The following is a 14,668-nucleotide window of genomic DNA, read 5'->3' as shown; positions in this document are numbered from 1 at the left end:
GACCGCTGCAAAATTGCGGATTACACCTTTTCTCAGAACCCATGAAGGGATTGCAGGAAATACATAGTCGAACATTTAGTGGCGTCAACCTTTTATGTTGTCTATTTATGTTGCTTATTATGTTTCGTGTCCTCAAGTCAAGTCATTCAGACATTTTTTAGCGACGGCCAAATCGAATTTTTCAAGATCACGGAATACGCAGTTTTATAATGACAGTAGAATTAAAGGTGTTTTCTAAATTTTAGATCAATCAGTCAACAGGAACGGGATCCATTTTTTATTAATGTTGGACAACCCTACAAACATTCAAACATACATACAAACAGGTCAAGTTGAATGAAACCATTTAAAAAGTTATTGGTTTTTGGGAAATGCGGTCATCTTGGGATTGGGTTTTTCATGATCTGCTATGTACTACTAGTCGAGAACTTTCTTTTGATACTCATATTGATGAGGTTTTGAAAAAAATATATATATAACATATATAAATTATATAAATTATAACATAGAAAAAAGTAAACATGTAAATATGCAGAACAAATAGAAACATAATTAAGATTTTAGAAATCTGTTCGACATAGCCTGTGACAATAAACGAGCTAGGAAAAATTTCCGGTGCATCTCCATAAATTGCTTCCACCACCTCACCATTTAAAATTTGGATTTGTAAGTAATGATGTTATTTGAAGTAATGAAGTAATTCAAGTAATTTGAAGTAATTTGTGAAATCATTTGTTGGAGTTAGAGAATGCTTGATTATCAAGCTTGCGAGAAAAATTGATGACAGGAAAGTTCGTCGGACTAGATGTTATAATGCATATAGCATATCAGGAGTTCGTCAACACTACGACGGATCCTCAAAAAAAGGGTGGATTACATAATAGGTACAGATTGCATGAATTTTGGCCAATAATAAAGATTGTGCCTATAAGAAAATCCGTCAGATGAAAACTAAAAATTTTTCATGAATAAGATTGTCGTATGAGTTTGAAAGCTCATTTCCTTCATTCTTACTTTGATAACATTCCTGAAAGTAGGGAGCTTCATTAAAATAATGGAAGTTCGTACCAGGGATGATGGAGCATAACAATGATGTCAAACTACTATCGAACGCTCAAGGGAGAACTTCCCGGTGTTACTCACAAGCGTTAATGCACTAAGAATGAAAATGGATGAAAAATATGTAACGATGAACAATTTTGAAAGACGGTTTTCATTTGAAGATAAGACACTTAAAATTCTAGAGACATAATGTCTCATGACTAAACGAAAGTTGGGTTCAGCGTATTAATAAACATGAGTATCACGACGAATAATCGAAACAGACCTTAAAGTCCAGTTCAGAAGGAAAATTTGAACTCATAATCTTCGTGCACCATGCGTCTCCATAACACCAAATGAAAATTCGGAAAAAACTTTATTCGAAATATTTTATTCACTAAACAGTATTTAAGATTCGTTATGTACATTTCGTATGTATGTATCCTTACATGAAATGGGAATAAATCTAACACTCAATTATTATTTCATCTGCGATACTAAAATAAGTCCAACTTCTGAATTATTCTTCGACGAAAAATGTTTTTTTTTCTAAAACAGAATAAGATACTCGCGAATATCCGTCCGGAGATTATTTGAATGGTTTCAGATCTGGCTAGTCTTATCATGCGAAAAAAAATCAGATCACATAGAGTTCGCTTACGTTTAAAATCGTTAGTAAAAAAAATCGGTAGATACAGAAACAAACAAAAATTGAGATTGAGAACTACCAACTGCAAAAGGTTACCTTACTTTCTTGGGCGCACGACTGTGCCCTTCAGTTTGAATCGTAAAACAAGACGCTAAAATAATCGTAAAATATATATTAAACCTAACTAGGTAAACATTTTTGTGTGTTCTATAAATAAACAATTTCACTTATCGTTAGATATGTTTGTTTTCTTTTTTCGTAAGTTTACACTCGAACTACTTGAAGTAAATAATAATAGTACTACATCGTGATTGCTACTTTTCGGCTAGCGCTCTCTCCTGAATATGGACACTTTGTGCAAAGGAATTGTTAAGTTTTTTTTTGTTTTCTCGCTTACAGCTAGGATAATCTTTATCGATAAAGTTTAAAACGATTTCTTGCTTAATGCTCGCGCGGAATTTATTAAATACGAACGGTTTTCCTACTACCGATCTTCCGTCATCACTTCACTTTCGGCTAGATAATTTAATAACAATCATACGTTTTTCGCCTTCGCGGCGACCGCCGCTTCCGAGCGGGCGAGTTCGAATAATATTAAAACAAATGCTTCATTTTCCACCCACGGCGCTCTTAAGTACGTTATTATTTGCTTTTTTCTGTGTTGCGCCCGCTTCGCTACCTCCCCCGCACTCTCGCGGTTCTAAAATCATCTAACAGTTCATTGTTTGCGTTTCAGTTTAATATTTTTAATTTTTCGCTTGCATTCATGCTGTTTTTCGGCTAGCTTTCGTTTTTTTTTTTGCTGTCTTGAGCTCGCTTCTGTTCTCCCAAAAATTGTCTTAATTTCGTTTTCACACTCAGCGTGAAAAATGGCAGCTCGTCAAGTTTTTTTCCTCGTTTTGTCTCAATTTTTTTGTTTTCCCCCGCTGCCCACTTCTTATGGAGGGGGGTCAACATTGTGGAATGTATATTCACTCTCGGAGTCATCGTCTATGCTTTCTTTGTTCGAACACGAAATGAAGTCCGGTCATAACTCTTTGTTTTGTTGGTTTTTTTTCTGTGTTTTTTGTTGTTGTCTGGGTTTGTGTGTGTGTGTTTTTTTTTCTTCAGTGGCCTTCTATTGGCTGCTGGTTTAGCACGTGTTTATTAATCATCGGGTGTTCTTTGTCCTATTTCTCTCTACGAGTCCTGTCACTTGGTTTTCGAGTAATGGACAGTGGAAACTGGATATCACTTTCGGCTGCCGTGGGGCTTCGGTATTGGGTGGAGGCGGGGGCGAAAAGAAAAATGATTTGCGGAAATGGTGTATTAATCATCTCAGAAGGGGGGTAATGATTTTTGCTTGACGATGAAGTGCTGCCTAATGGTTTGAAGAAGTGATTGTTTTATACTCTTCAAAGTTGATTTTCATAACTGGGAAATTTCGGAATTATGAGGAAATACAATTCGAAAGGGTTAAGCATTCCGTTAATCGAATTCAGCATTCCAATGCGCGTCGGTTGAAAATCATTACATCCGATACCTTCTGTCAGATCGAATGGAATAAAATTTCCATCATGATTCGTTATCATCACCTACATTACGTTTGATTCCAACACAAGTGGAAAGGATTCCGGTCGAGCAGAAAAGAAGAAATAAAACTCCAAAATATACGGCTTTGTGCGGAATTTACAAATGTGTCGAGAAAGGCTGAATCCGGCCAATAAACCTATTCCAGATCTTTGACCCGGGGTTCACCACCCGCCTAGGCATCATTCACATCGCCGTGGAAATGAGGATGTTCAACAGGAGCGAAAGCGTTGGAGATGCTACACAGAAGCTAAGCGATTTCTAACCTCCGGTCGTCCATTTTCTCACCCAAAACCAAGAGCCCACGACTAAGCTATCAATCCGAAAAAGGTTCAATTTATCTTATTTAATTTCGATCTCACTAGCTACGATTCCCTCCCACTCGCCGTTTGGGGCGTCCAACACGTTAAATAAAAATAAAAGGAAATAAAATATAAAATAGAATCGATTCCTAAACACGAGCCCATCTCATCTTGCATTAGCCGCGGCACTTCGCCCCTCTCCCACACCCCCGCAGCATGAGAGCAGCAGCAGCATCGTCTCGTAATCCTCCGTCATCTCAATCTACACCGGGGTGTTGGTTTTACTGTCGGCTTTCCCGTTTTCCTGCTTCTTCGCCGCCGGCTGCTGCTTCCCGTTCTCGTGTTTGCCGTTCTTCTGGGGCATACCGTCGGTGGTCCCGTCGTCACCTGGTGCCCCCGTCGGTACCGGTGGAAGCTGGGTCTTCTCCTCGGCCTCGTAGTGGACCGCCGGGTTCTGCTGCTGCAGCTTCTCGTCGTGCAGATCGTCCTCGTGGGAGTGGGGCGTGATGTGTGCCTCCGAGTCCGGATTGATGTCGGTGTTGAGCGAAGCGCCTGCAACGAGACCGATCAACATAATCGAGAATAGAATCAGGGTTTGTTTTTTGCGTTTTTTTTTTGTTACGAGAATTTATGTGTGTTTTTTGCTTGTATTGCGTTTGTTTTTTCACTGGTACTGTTTAATGGTGTTGTGTTGGTTGTGTAAGATTTTAACGCTAGAGTGTGTTGTTAAGGGGTTGTATCAGTATATTGGAGGACAAACAACGTCGTGATGTGTGCATCGAATTGGTGGAACAGAGAGGAGGAAAAGAAGGGTACAGATTGGGTGCATTATTCTTGTGTGCAGTGGTATGGCGTATGATGGTGTCACTATTAACATTTTAATCCTATCTATCTCGCGAGTTATCGTTGCGCAATTTTACAACTTTCGAACAATCTTTTGGATCTTTAGAGAACTCTTCTCTAATTGTTTAATTCTCTTAGCTTATCGAGAAGCAATCCAATCTGTTTTTACATTGTTTCCCATTGAGCAAGTTCAAATGATTGAAATTAGTTTGCTGTTCTACTTTTGTTAGGTTCTTCAGCTGTTATAATTTTTTTCAAAAACTAATAAGTAATTCAGCCAAAATGAACAGGATCAAAAAGAATGGTCGAACATTCGTAGCTCTTCGAATAGATATACTTATTTAGATGAAATTGATTGTATTTGAAACGGGGGTTTCCAGAAGTTTACTAGTACTGTCTATCCATTGCATCGTGTCAATATGGATTTGATAGCCATATTTCCCTCTTGTATGGAAATGGAAAAAAAAACAGGAACAAGTTGATTTTACTTCCAAAAGCAAAAAAAAAATCTACCAAAAAGTGCCTCTGAATGTACTCAAACCACATTTTCCATTTTTAATCATCCATTATAACATAGACAGTGTCAATAACAAATCGATTACATATTACTAACATAGTTATAAGGCAAACATTGTCGAAATATTGAACTCCCGGCCCCGTCAGGTTGACGCCATATGAGCCTTAATAAAAATATATATTTTGAATAAAAAAAAAAAAAAAATGAAACCTCAAGAGTGTCGGATTTATCGAAACTCACTGAAGACCTGGAGCAGGGGTTCTCAAACTATTTCGGGCTAGAGACCCCTTTTCCAGAATGAAGTGATACCTCAGACCCCTATAGAGCAATTCCCCCTTCCCTCCGACCCTCTTTGATTTTATTGAAACTTGGTACATATGATGGAAGCTATCCAAAATCACAATTTCCATTATCATATGAGCAATTTAATTTACGACTGATTTTTGAAAGAGGCGTATTCAAAATCATCGATCTTTCTTTCAGAAAACTCAATATCCATATGTCTGATTAAAATATAATGTTTTCAAAAGTTGTTGGAAAATTTAGAAAAAATTAACTGTTTATCAAAAATATCATTTTGAATCACCGGTAAAAAATCTCACCCAAAGATTGCATTTAGTATCAAAAATCGTATGTAGATTCCATTTTTTATGTTAGTTTTATTGAATGGCTACGATTTCACAAAGTATTGCAACATTATAAATTTATTATTTTTCATAGCTCTAGTTTAGTTAGTTTACCACGACACCATCGCACATAAAACTTAAATTGGAAGAGATTTCCAATGAAAATATATATAAAAATAAAGATGGGTGGGGGTGTTCTAAGATATTAAGAATCGAGTCAACGGCCAGTTGATTTGGTATGGAATTGCTCATACAAATTACTTACCAATTTAAAAACATTAGGTAAGTGAGTAAACTTGACATCATTTTCTCTTCAAAATTCAACAAACGAATAAAAAACGAAATTCAACAAATATATTGGTAATAAATGTTATATACCAATATATCTAAATCCGGTTCAATATTTGTGAGTTGAAGCCTTAAGGGGGTATTCTAGTGTAGAGACACGAATTTCGGACGTTTTTTCGAGCTCCATAAAAATAAAACAAAAAATAACTTTATTATCTACTAGCTAACCCGGCAAACTTCGTCCCGCCCATTTACTTGATTAATTCTCGAGTAATGCAGAAATTTGTGTTTTATTTGTATGGCAGCCACCCCTAAGAGAGGGGGGAGGGGTATCTAACCACCATAGAAACATTCATTGCACCCTAAAGTTTCTATATGCCTAATTTGGTTTAATTTGCTTGATTAATTCTCGGGTAATGCAAAAATTTGTGTTTCATTTGTACGGCAGCCCCCTCTAAGAGAGGGGGAAGGAGTATCTTAACACCATAGAAACATTTATTGCATCCTAAAACCTCCACATGCCAAATTTGGTTTCATTTGCTTGATTAATTCTCGAGTAATGCAGAAATTTGTGTTTTATTTGTATGGCAGCCACCCCTAAGAGAGGGGGGAGGGGTATCTAACCACCATAGAAACATTCATTGCACCCTAAAGTTTCCATATGCCTAATTTGGTTTAATTTGCTTGATTAATTCTCGGGTAATGCAAAAATTTGTGTTTCATTTGTACGGCAGCCCCCTCTAAGAGAGGGGGAAGGAGTATCTTAACACCATAGAAACATTTATTGCATCCTAAAACCTCCACATGCCAAATTTGGTTTCATTTGCTTGATTAATTCTCGAGTAATGCAGAAATTTGTGTTTCATTTGTATGGCAGCCCCCCCTTTGAGTGGGGGAAGGACTGTCTAACCATCATAGAAACATTTATTGCACCCTAAAACTTTCACATGCCAACTTTGGTTTCGTTTGCTTGGTTAATTTCCGAGTAATGCAGAAATTTGTGTTTCATTTGTATGGCAGCCCCCCCTTAGAGAGGGGGGAGGGGTCTCAAAATATCACGAAAACCTTCCCCGGCCCCAAAATCCCCTACATACCAATTTTCATGTCGATCGGTTCAGTAGTTTCCGAGTCTATAAGAATCAAACAGACAGACAGACATCACTCCATTTTTATATATATAGATAGATTATATCATCATTTGTTCATCCTTCTTGTAACAATAAAACAAAAATTGAACGGAACAAAAATTACGTTTCTTGATTTTTTTAAAATAGTAAATTTAAAAAAAAAAATTTTATAGGTTCATGCGATAGAGAGATGCCTGCGGATTGTACCCATATAAATTTTATATGAATCAGTTCAGTAGAACTTGATATATCGTATACGCCAGTTTGAAAAAAAACTTGTTCCGAGAAAAACGTGTTTGATGTTCATTGTTATGGCCGTACCAGGTTAGATACCGCATCACTAAAACGGCTCTAACTCGGTAACTAATAGGATTTTCGATAAGTGCTCTATGTATTGTATATTGTTGTATGCCTAAACTACAGAAATATGAAGGAAACAAAATTTGATTTTTTTTCCAATTTCTAGACTAGAATACTCCCTTAAATCTTCGTTCTTTTCCAAACGGTTTCTTTGTTTTGTCAGAACTTGCACACGTTTTTTTCCTGATGATTTTTTCGTCTTGAACGAACTTGTGCTCGCAGTTTTTGAAAAGTGCAACAATAATACTTTCTACTGAAGTATTACAGGGGAGGTTCGATATAACGTGCGCTTGTTATTACGTACCCTCGATTTAACGTTCACATTTTCGATGTGTAACATTTCTCTTCAAAATAGGTACTCAGAGTTTCGTCAATCATTAATTGAATATCCTCTCGATCTTACAGGTTCACATATGTCATTTAGTGGTCTCGCTGTAGGTTTCTGAGTTCTAATTAAGGCATTGGTGTTTTCATTAAAAATATCCTCGTTTTTTGCGAGATTCAAAATATGTGTACACTTGTACTGAAGAATAAAGGTGCAAATAGTTCCTTCAAGATTCAACGTTAATATTTTATTACATTGTTTTAAAGGGTGTGTCACATCAAGTCAAAAAATCACGGAAAAAACGCTGTAGAAATTTAATTTTTAGATTATATCTTCAGCTTTCGCTTATAATCAGATAAGAGTGTATAGATCACGTTGGCCATGCTTCACTGTCAACTTTTCGTAAATTTGGAAAAATGTCGTCGAACGAAAAAGAGCGTCGTGAATTAATCCTGCGCACTCATTTCGAGAATCCGGAGTTGTCACATCGGGACATCGGTAAGATGCTGGGAATCGTCCAATCCACGGTCAGCAGAGTACTAAAACGATACTTCGAGAACCTAACCATCGACTGGAAGGTGAAGAACGGCAAAAATGGATGCTCCGTCAGTGAAAAAGATCACAAGCGCGTAGTTAGTTTAGACGTGATCCGAGAGGTTCGGTCCGGGATGTCGCCAATAAGCTGAATTTGTCAAGTTCATTCGTCCAGCGGACCAAGCAGCGGGAGGGCCTGCGTACATACAAGGTTCAGAAGGCTCCTAACCGCGACGAAAGGCAAAACATGGTGGGGAAGACGCGAGCCCGGAAGCTGTACACCGAAATGCTGACGAAGCCGCATTGCCTGGTAATGGACGACGAAACCTACGTCAAAGCGGACTTTCGTCAGCTGCCGGGCCTGTTGTTCTTCTCCGCAGAGGACAAATTCAGCGTTCCGGAGGAGATTCGCAAGCAGAAACTATCCAAGTTTGCCAAAAAGTACATCGTGTGGCAAACGATCTGCTCTTGCGGAAAGCGGAGCGCCCCCTTCGTGATGACCGGCACGGTAAACGGGCAGGTTTACCTTAAGGAGTGCCTACAGAAGCGCTTACTACCACTATTGAAGCAGCACGAGGGCCCGACCATCTTCTGACCGGATCTCGCTTTGTGCCACTATTCAAAGGACGTGTTGGAGTGGTACGAAGCCAACGGGGTCACCTTCGTGCCAAAGGAAATGAACCCGCCCAACGCGCCGGAGCTTCGCCCAATAGAGAAATATTGGGCGATTATGAAGCTGGCCCTCCGGAAGAACCCAAAAGTTGTCAAATCGGAGGCGGACTTCAAGAGAAAATGGATTTCTGTTCAAAAAAAACTACAACCTGACGTTGTACAGAACCTTATGGACGGGGTAAAGAGGAAGGTGCGAGCATACGGGCTTGGGCTCGAAGTATGAATAAAAAGAAAATGCCAAAAGTTGTTTAATAGTTTTTATTTTACTGTCTAAAATTTTCAAAAGGATCGGTCTACTGGGCGAATTTCTACAGCGTTTTTTCCGTGATGCAATTTGATGTGACACACCCTTTATGTTGGTAGTGCTGCATTGTTTATGACGTACCGATTTGAGGATAAGATTAATATGAAATGTATTGAGTGAAAATGACTTCCAAAGTTCATAAACGGAGGCGGTATGTTGTTCTTTGGATCGATTATGTAAAAAATATTCAGCATGCGAATCAAGAAATTTCCATTAAGTCAATTATGCGGAGGTACATTCAATATCTGGTTTCTTCAAAAATATGAAGATACTGCAAGTACAAGCTTAAAAGTACATGATCTACAGAGACTCGTCAAATGCTCCGTTGACGAAAGTGAATAAGAAGCGCTTCACGTTATCGTTTGCAAGCATGGATGGAAATCCTAAGCTTCCAGTTATGTCAATTGGAAGTTCATCAGTCATGGGATTTTGAATAACCTTAACGAAATGCCTGTTTATGACAAAGCTAATACGCAAAAATGACCTTTTTTGAAAAACTGTTTTTGATGAAACTAGGGTGTTACCAAATGATACCACATGACAATTTAAGAATGTTTTTTTTTGTGTCAGTGTCATTTTATCTGTCATTTTTGTTGTTTTATCTGATTGATTTGGACGAAGACGATTTCGAAAATCTAGTGTCAACAAATGATATTGACTTTGTCATCGTGTCCCCAAGCGGTGGAGACAGCGATGTGGATGCTGGAGATAGTGACTCGGAGGACGGCACTTCCGGTTTTGGCAAACAAGTGAATGTCGAGAGCAACATTGAACGAGGCCAATCACAAGAATGCTCCTCGGGCAGCAGCAAGAAGCGGAAAGCCATACACTGGGAAAAAATGACCTTAAATTCGGATGATTGACATAAATCCAGCAAGGATCGAGTTCATGCAGATCAAGCCTAAACACTCGGAGTTATCGGAAGTTAGGTTTGACGCAATAAATCATTTCATTAATACAAATCCAACTGGTACCCAATGAAGGTGTGCCGATTGCAACCGATGAACGTCGTATATTTGCTAGAAGTGTGATGTGGGTTTGCACCCTTCGGAGTGCTTTTTCCACTACCATACTCAGTGATACTAAATCCGATACACTGCCGTTCTACGCATAACTGTACTATGTTCTATGTAATACCTATGAACCGTGGGACAATTATGCGTAGAACGGCAGTACACGAAAGTGCTAATAAACCATGAAAATGGTTGTTGAAGTTGAATTCTATGAAATAAAAACGGAACAAGTTCTTGTACACCTGGGCAGCAAAGAGTTAAATAGTCTTTCGAGAGTATTCGGCCGACAGTTGGCTAGTGCGCGCACTCTTTACCAGCCCGACTGTTTGGTTGGCTCGATGTGCGCACTAGAGTCGAGACGCGTGAACTTTGCCTAGTATATTGAACGGAAACAGCATGAATGAATTTCGAGAAGCCTACATTCAGGCACTTTCATTACCGTCAACAATTTCAGGTGATTATCACGAACGTTAAGGTGAAGATTGAAGCAAGCCTTTGTAGTAGTATCGGTAAAACCACGTGTAAAAAAGGGGTGATAGTGTTTGTGAGAGAAGAGCAATTTGTTTCGTTTGTTTTAGTTATAAATTTGAAAAAAAAAATTACAATTCAATACTGAAGTTAAATGTACGATCATTTTCTTCACACTGTTTCCCAAAATTATTGATTTTCTGGCGAGGGGTAAGGGAGGGAGATGAAAGAAATGAGCGCCATTGTGGCAGCCATTTGTGGCTAGCTTCCACCTTCACCTTAAGTCGCCAGAAACAAGAATTTTGTGTGATGAATGGTCATCATTCACCGTCAATCGATTTTACTCTCAACTGGTTGACGTTGAATTTTATGCTTTGATCTTCAATTTCGAAGTTTCGAATATCATTACAAAAATGAAAAGGCAAATGAAAAATGAACTTCATGGCAAGCTGATGTTGATGTTCATTCCACTGGTGTTCATTGGTAGTGTTGTTTCATATTTATCGACTCTCGTTTGAGCAGCAGGTTATCAATACAAGATGGGCTGCAATTCACTGTATTTGAATATCGTGAACATGAATATTTTCGGCACTGGCACAAACACTGCAGATGCATCTCGATCCAGAAAGCGTAAACCAGTGCATCGACTCGTTTGGAACGATCGTAAACTGAAGTTACGCGAGTTAGCTGGATACTGGGGATACTGGGGATACTTTTCCACGACATTTTGGACATGAAAGTATCTTATTTTATTTTGGGCATCTGCGCGATGGGTGCCGCGTTTGCTGACCGTCGACCAAAAAAGCGTAATCGAGTGGACTTGTTTCGACGTGTTGTGATAATGGATGAACGTTGATCCATTACCACACTCCTGAGTCCAACAGGCAGTCTGCAGAGTAGCACTGAGAAATATATCGAAGTCTTAAGGTAATATTATATTATCAGGCACGTAGCGTAACCGGCACGGCACGTTTCATGCAAGACAAATATTATTGCGTGTATTTCAAATATGTATGCGTATATATAGCGGAACGGCTCCGGGCATACACAGCACGCTTCAGACAAATGCATGAAGAAATTCTCGAAAAGAATATTTTGCCGGTGCCGGGCACGAACTACATGGGCGAGTAGCACCATACATACAAACCCAACGTCGAAGTTCGTGGTGTGGGTGCGTTCGTCGCTCTTCGGTACGACATCGGTTCAATCACCAGTAGCATTTCTCCGCTCCGTCTGCGCTGCCGGTCCGTACAGAGAAGTTGCTATGCCTGATGATATGAATACATCATGTATTTGTCTGCCGGTGTCGGTACGTGCCGTTTACGCTACGTGCCTGATAATATAAAACGGCCTTTAGACGTTTCGTGCTTCAGGAAGGGAATCGTAATGTTGGAAATTCGCTATTCCAAGTGTATTGTCCTTGAAGGGAACTATGTTGAGGAATAAATACAGCTTCGCCCAAAAAGCGATTGTTTTCATAAAAAATCCCGGAATATTTCAACTAAATGCTTCTTAAAATCCACATGTGGCCAAATATTCGACTACCCTAATCCTAATAAGTCTTTTGAATCCAGTTGTGCGATTATGATGTTGATTACTAACAAGTAGTATTTGTATAGAGCCACCCCAAATCAGCCGGCCGCTGACGTTCTCCCCGATTTATTGAAACACGGTGGATACTACCCAACTTTTCAATATCTTATGGTCATATTAAATTACGACTGATTTTTTTTAAAGGACGTATTCAAAATTATTGATCTATGTTTCAAAAAATCGTTACTCAAAATCCATTTTCTGTTTTGAATATGATGTTCAAAAAAGTTGTTGGAAAATAAATGAATCATTATGGGAAAATAACTATTTTAAATGTACCGTTGGAAAATCTTACTCAAAAATTTAATTGATTATTGAAAACTTTTATACCTCAATTTCAATACTTTGTGTTTGTCATGTTTTCCTAAAAATTAAGATGAAATTCAAAGGATAGTTTTTAAACGGTTTTATGTAGCTTGCCCTGTAATCTGTTTGTATGTTTGTATGTTTGTATGTTTGTAGGTTTGTAACATGTTTGTCTGTAGCGCTGTACCACACTGATAGAAATTTGAACCCCTTTCTGTTGACCGATTGATCTGAAATATGGAACACACCTTTATCTCTGCAGTCATTATAAAACCGCGTATTTTATGATTTTGAAAATACAAGATGGCGACCGCGGATTACATACTAGGGGCTTAAAATGCAAGGGGTGTAAATGACTTGATCGATTTCTCTTCATCAACTTTTTCTTCAGTTAATAACTCAACTGCAAAAACGTTCCAATTTGAGTTTGCTATATAATCCGATAGATGAGGTTCTGACCTATCTTACGCATTGTCAAATACAGCTGGGAATGTATTTGCAGCTAAGTTATGACCAAAAGAGAAAGTCGATGTAGAGAAATCGATCAAATCACTTACACCCCTTTCATTCTAAGCCCCTCATATTTTCTCAAACCCCCATCAATATGGGTTTTCCCAAGCTTCATCAATATGAGTATCAAATGAAAGGGCTTGACTAGTAGAACACAGTTATATATGAGGAATGCAAATCCAAAATGGCCACCACAACAAAATGGTGGATTACATATTTTCTTTAAACACAATCAATATTGGTATCAAATAAAGAAACTTAACTAGTAGAACACAGTCATACATAAGAAATGCAAATTCAAAATGGCCGCCACCACAAAATGGCAGATTAGATATTTTCTCAAAACCCCATCAATATGGGTATCAAATAAAAGGATTTGACTAGTAGAACACAGTTATACATGAAGAATACAGATCCAAAACGGTCACACATCAAAATGGCGGATTACTTGTTATCTCAAAACCTCATCAATATGGGTATCAGGCGAAGGGGCTTGACCAGTAGATCACAGTTATTTATGGGAAATTCAAATTCAAGATGGTCGCTGTAACAATATAGCCAATTACTTTTTTAAACGGTTTCAATCAAATATATGTATGTTTTTATTTCTGTAGGGTTGTCCCACATTAATAAAAATTTGACCCCGTTCCTTTTGACTTATTTCTAATATTTCTAATATTTATTCATTTGCCAACAGATACAATAGTTATCCCAATGACATGAAAATTACGACACTACACATATTAATTAAAAACTCTACGGAAACAACTCTTATTTCTACAACGTAAAACATTAAAGTCAAACACATCGTAGTATCTGTTGAAGACACGGCACATCCTTCGCATGGGCTCGTTAAATCCATAATTTGTTCGCGAGGGATGGACGCATAAGAAAACATGAGAGCGTAAATTACGGCGGCGGATGTTTATGTTAAGACAGCTTAACAGCGAAGTACAGTCGATGTTACCTTGAAGCAGGTCACCAATGAAGCATGCCATCGTGATGTTACGTCTCGCCTCAAGTGATTCCAAGTGTATTAACATGCAACGACTTTTGTAGCTTGGCAAGTTGTGGACGTCATTCCAAGGAAGATGCCTCAGAGCGAAACGGATAAACTTTCGTTGGATTGCTTCGATGCGGTTCACCTCGTTTTGGTAGTATGGGCACCACACTACAGCCGAATATTCCAGTATTGGTCGAACCAAAGAACAGTACAAAGCCTTATGGCAATATATATCCTTGAATTCTTTGGCGAAGCGGAACATGAACCCGAGTTGAGATGAAGCTTTCGACACCACGTAGGCGACGTGGTCCTTGAATGTAAGCTTGGAATCAAGTAGTAATCCAAGATCCTTGACCATCGATTACCGTTTCAAGCTTATCCCCGATAGAACATAGTTGTGTTGAATCAATGCACATTGTCTACCGAATGAAATTATAGAGCATTTCGATGCATTGAGTGACATGCGGTTTAGTTGGCACCACTCGGCGCTTCTAATTGCAGCTGTAGAAAAACAGCATAGCTTGGTTTCCGTATCACGAGATACAACTTGAGGTCGTCGGCGTACGACGATTTGCGGCATTTCAGAATATAGTTGACGTCATTCATATACAGCAGAAA

At 38.6% G+C, this 14,668-nt stretch overlaps 2 protein-coding genes across 5 annotated transcripts in view; one reads left to right on the top strand and one right to left on the bottom strand.

Annotated features, from left to right (window-relative positions):
* LOC129764786 (uncharacterized) overlaps positions 1–14,668 on the top strand; it is a 1,146,248-nt gene that overhangs the window by 524,566 nt on the left and 607,014 nt on the right. The gene's annotated exons all lie outside the window — the stretch shown is intronic.
* Positions 1–14,668, bottom strand: part of LOC129764788 (fasciclin-3-like) — a 262,546-nt gene that overhangs the window by 28,467 nt on the left and 219,411 nt on the right. The window contains exon 8 of one of the 3 annotated variants that reach the window (XM_055764273.1): positions 1,417–4,113. The exons of the other annotated variants lie outside the window; for them this stretch is intronic. Within the exon in view, the coding sequence (XP_055620248.1) occupies positions 3,824–4,113 (290 nt within the window). The 3' untranslated portion in view covers positions 1,417–3,823. Of the gene's footprint in view, positions 1–1,416; positions 4,114–14,668 lie in introns of those variants that run through there. 3 annotated transcript variants of the gene reach the window in all.

The sequence above is a fragment of the Toxorhynchites rutilus genome, chromosome 2 (assembly GCF_029784135.1).
Source record: "Toxorhynchites rutilus septentrionalis strain SRP chromosome 2, ASM2978413v1, whole genome shotgun sequence".
Classification (NCBI taxonomy): domain Eukaryota; kingdom Metazoa; phylum Arthropoda; class Insecta; order Diptera; family Culicidae; genus Toxorhynchites; species Toxorhynchites rutilus.
The sequence above is the reverse complement of the archived record's forward strand: the minus strand, read 5'-3'. Positions and strand labels throughout refer to the sequence as shown.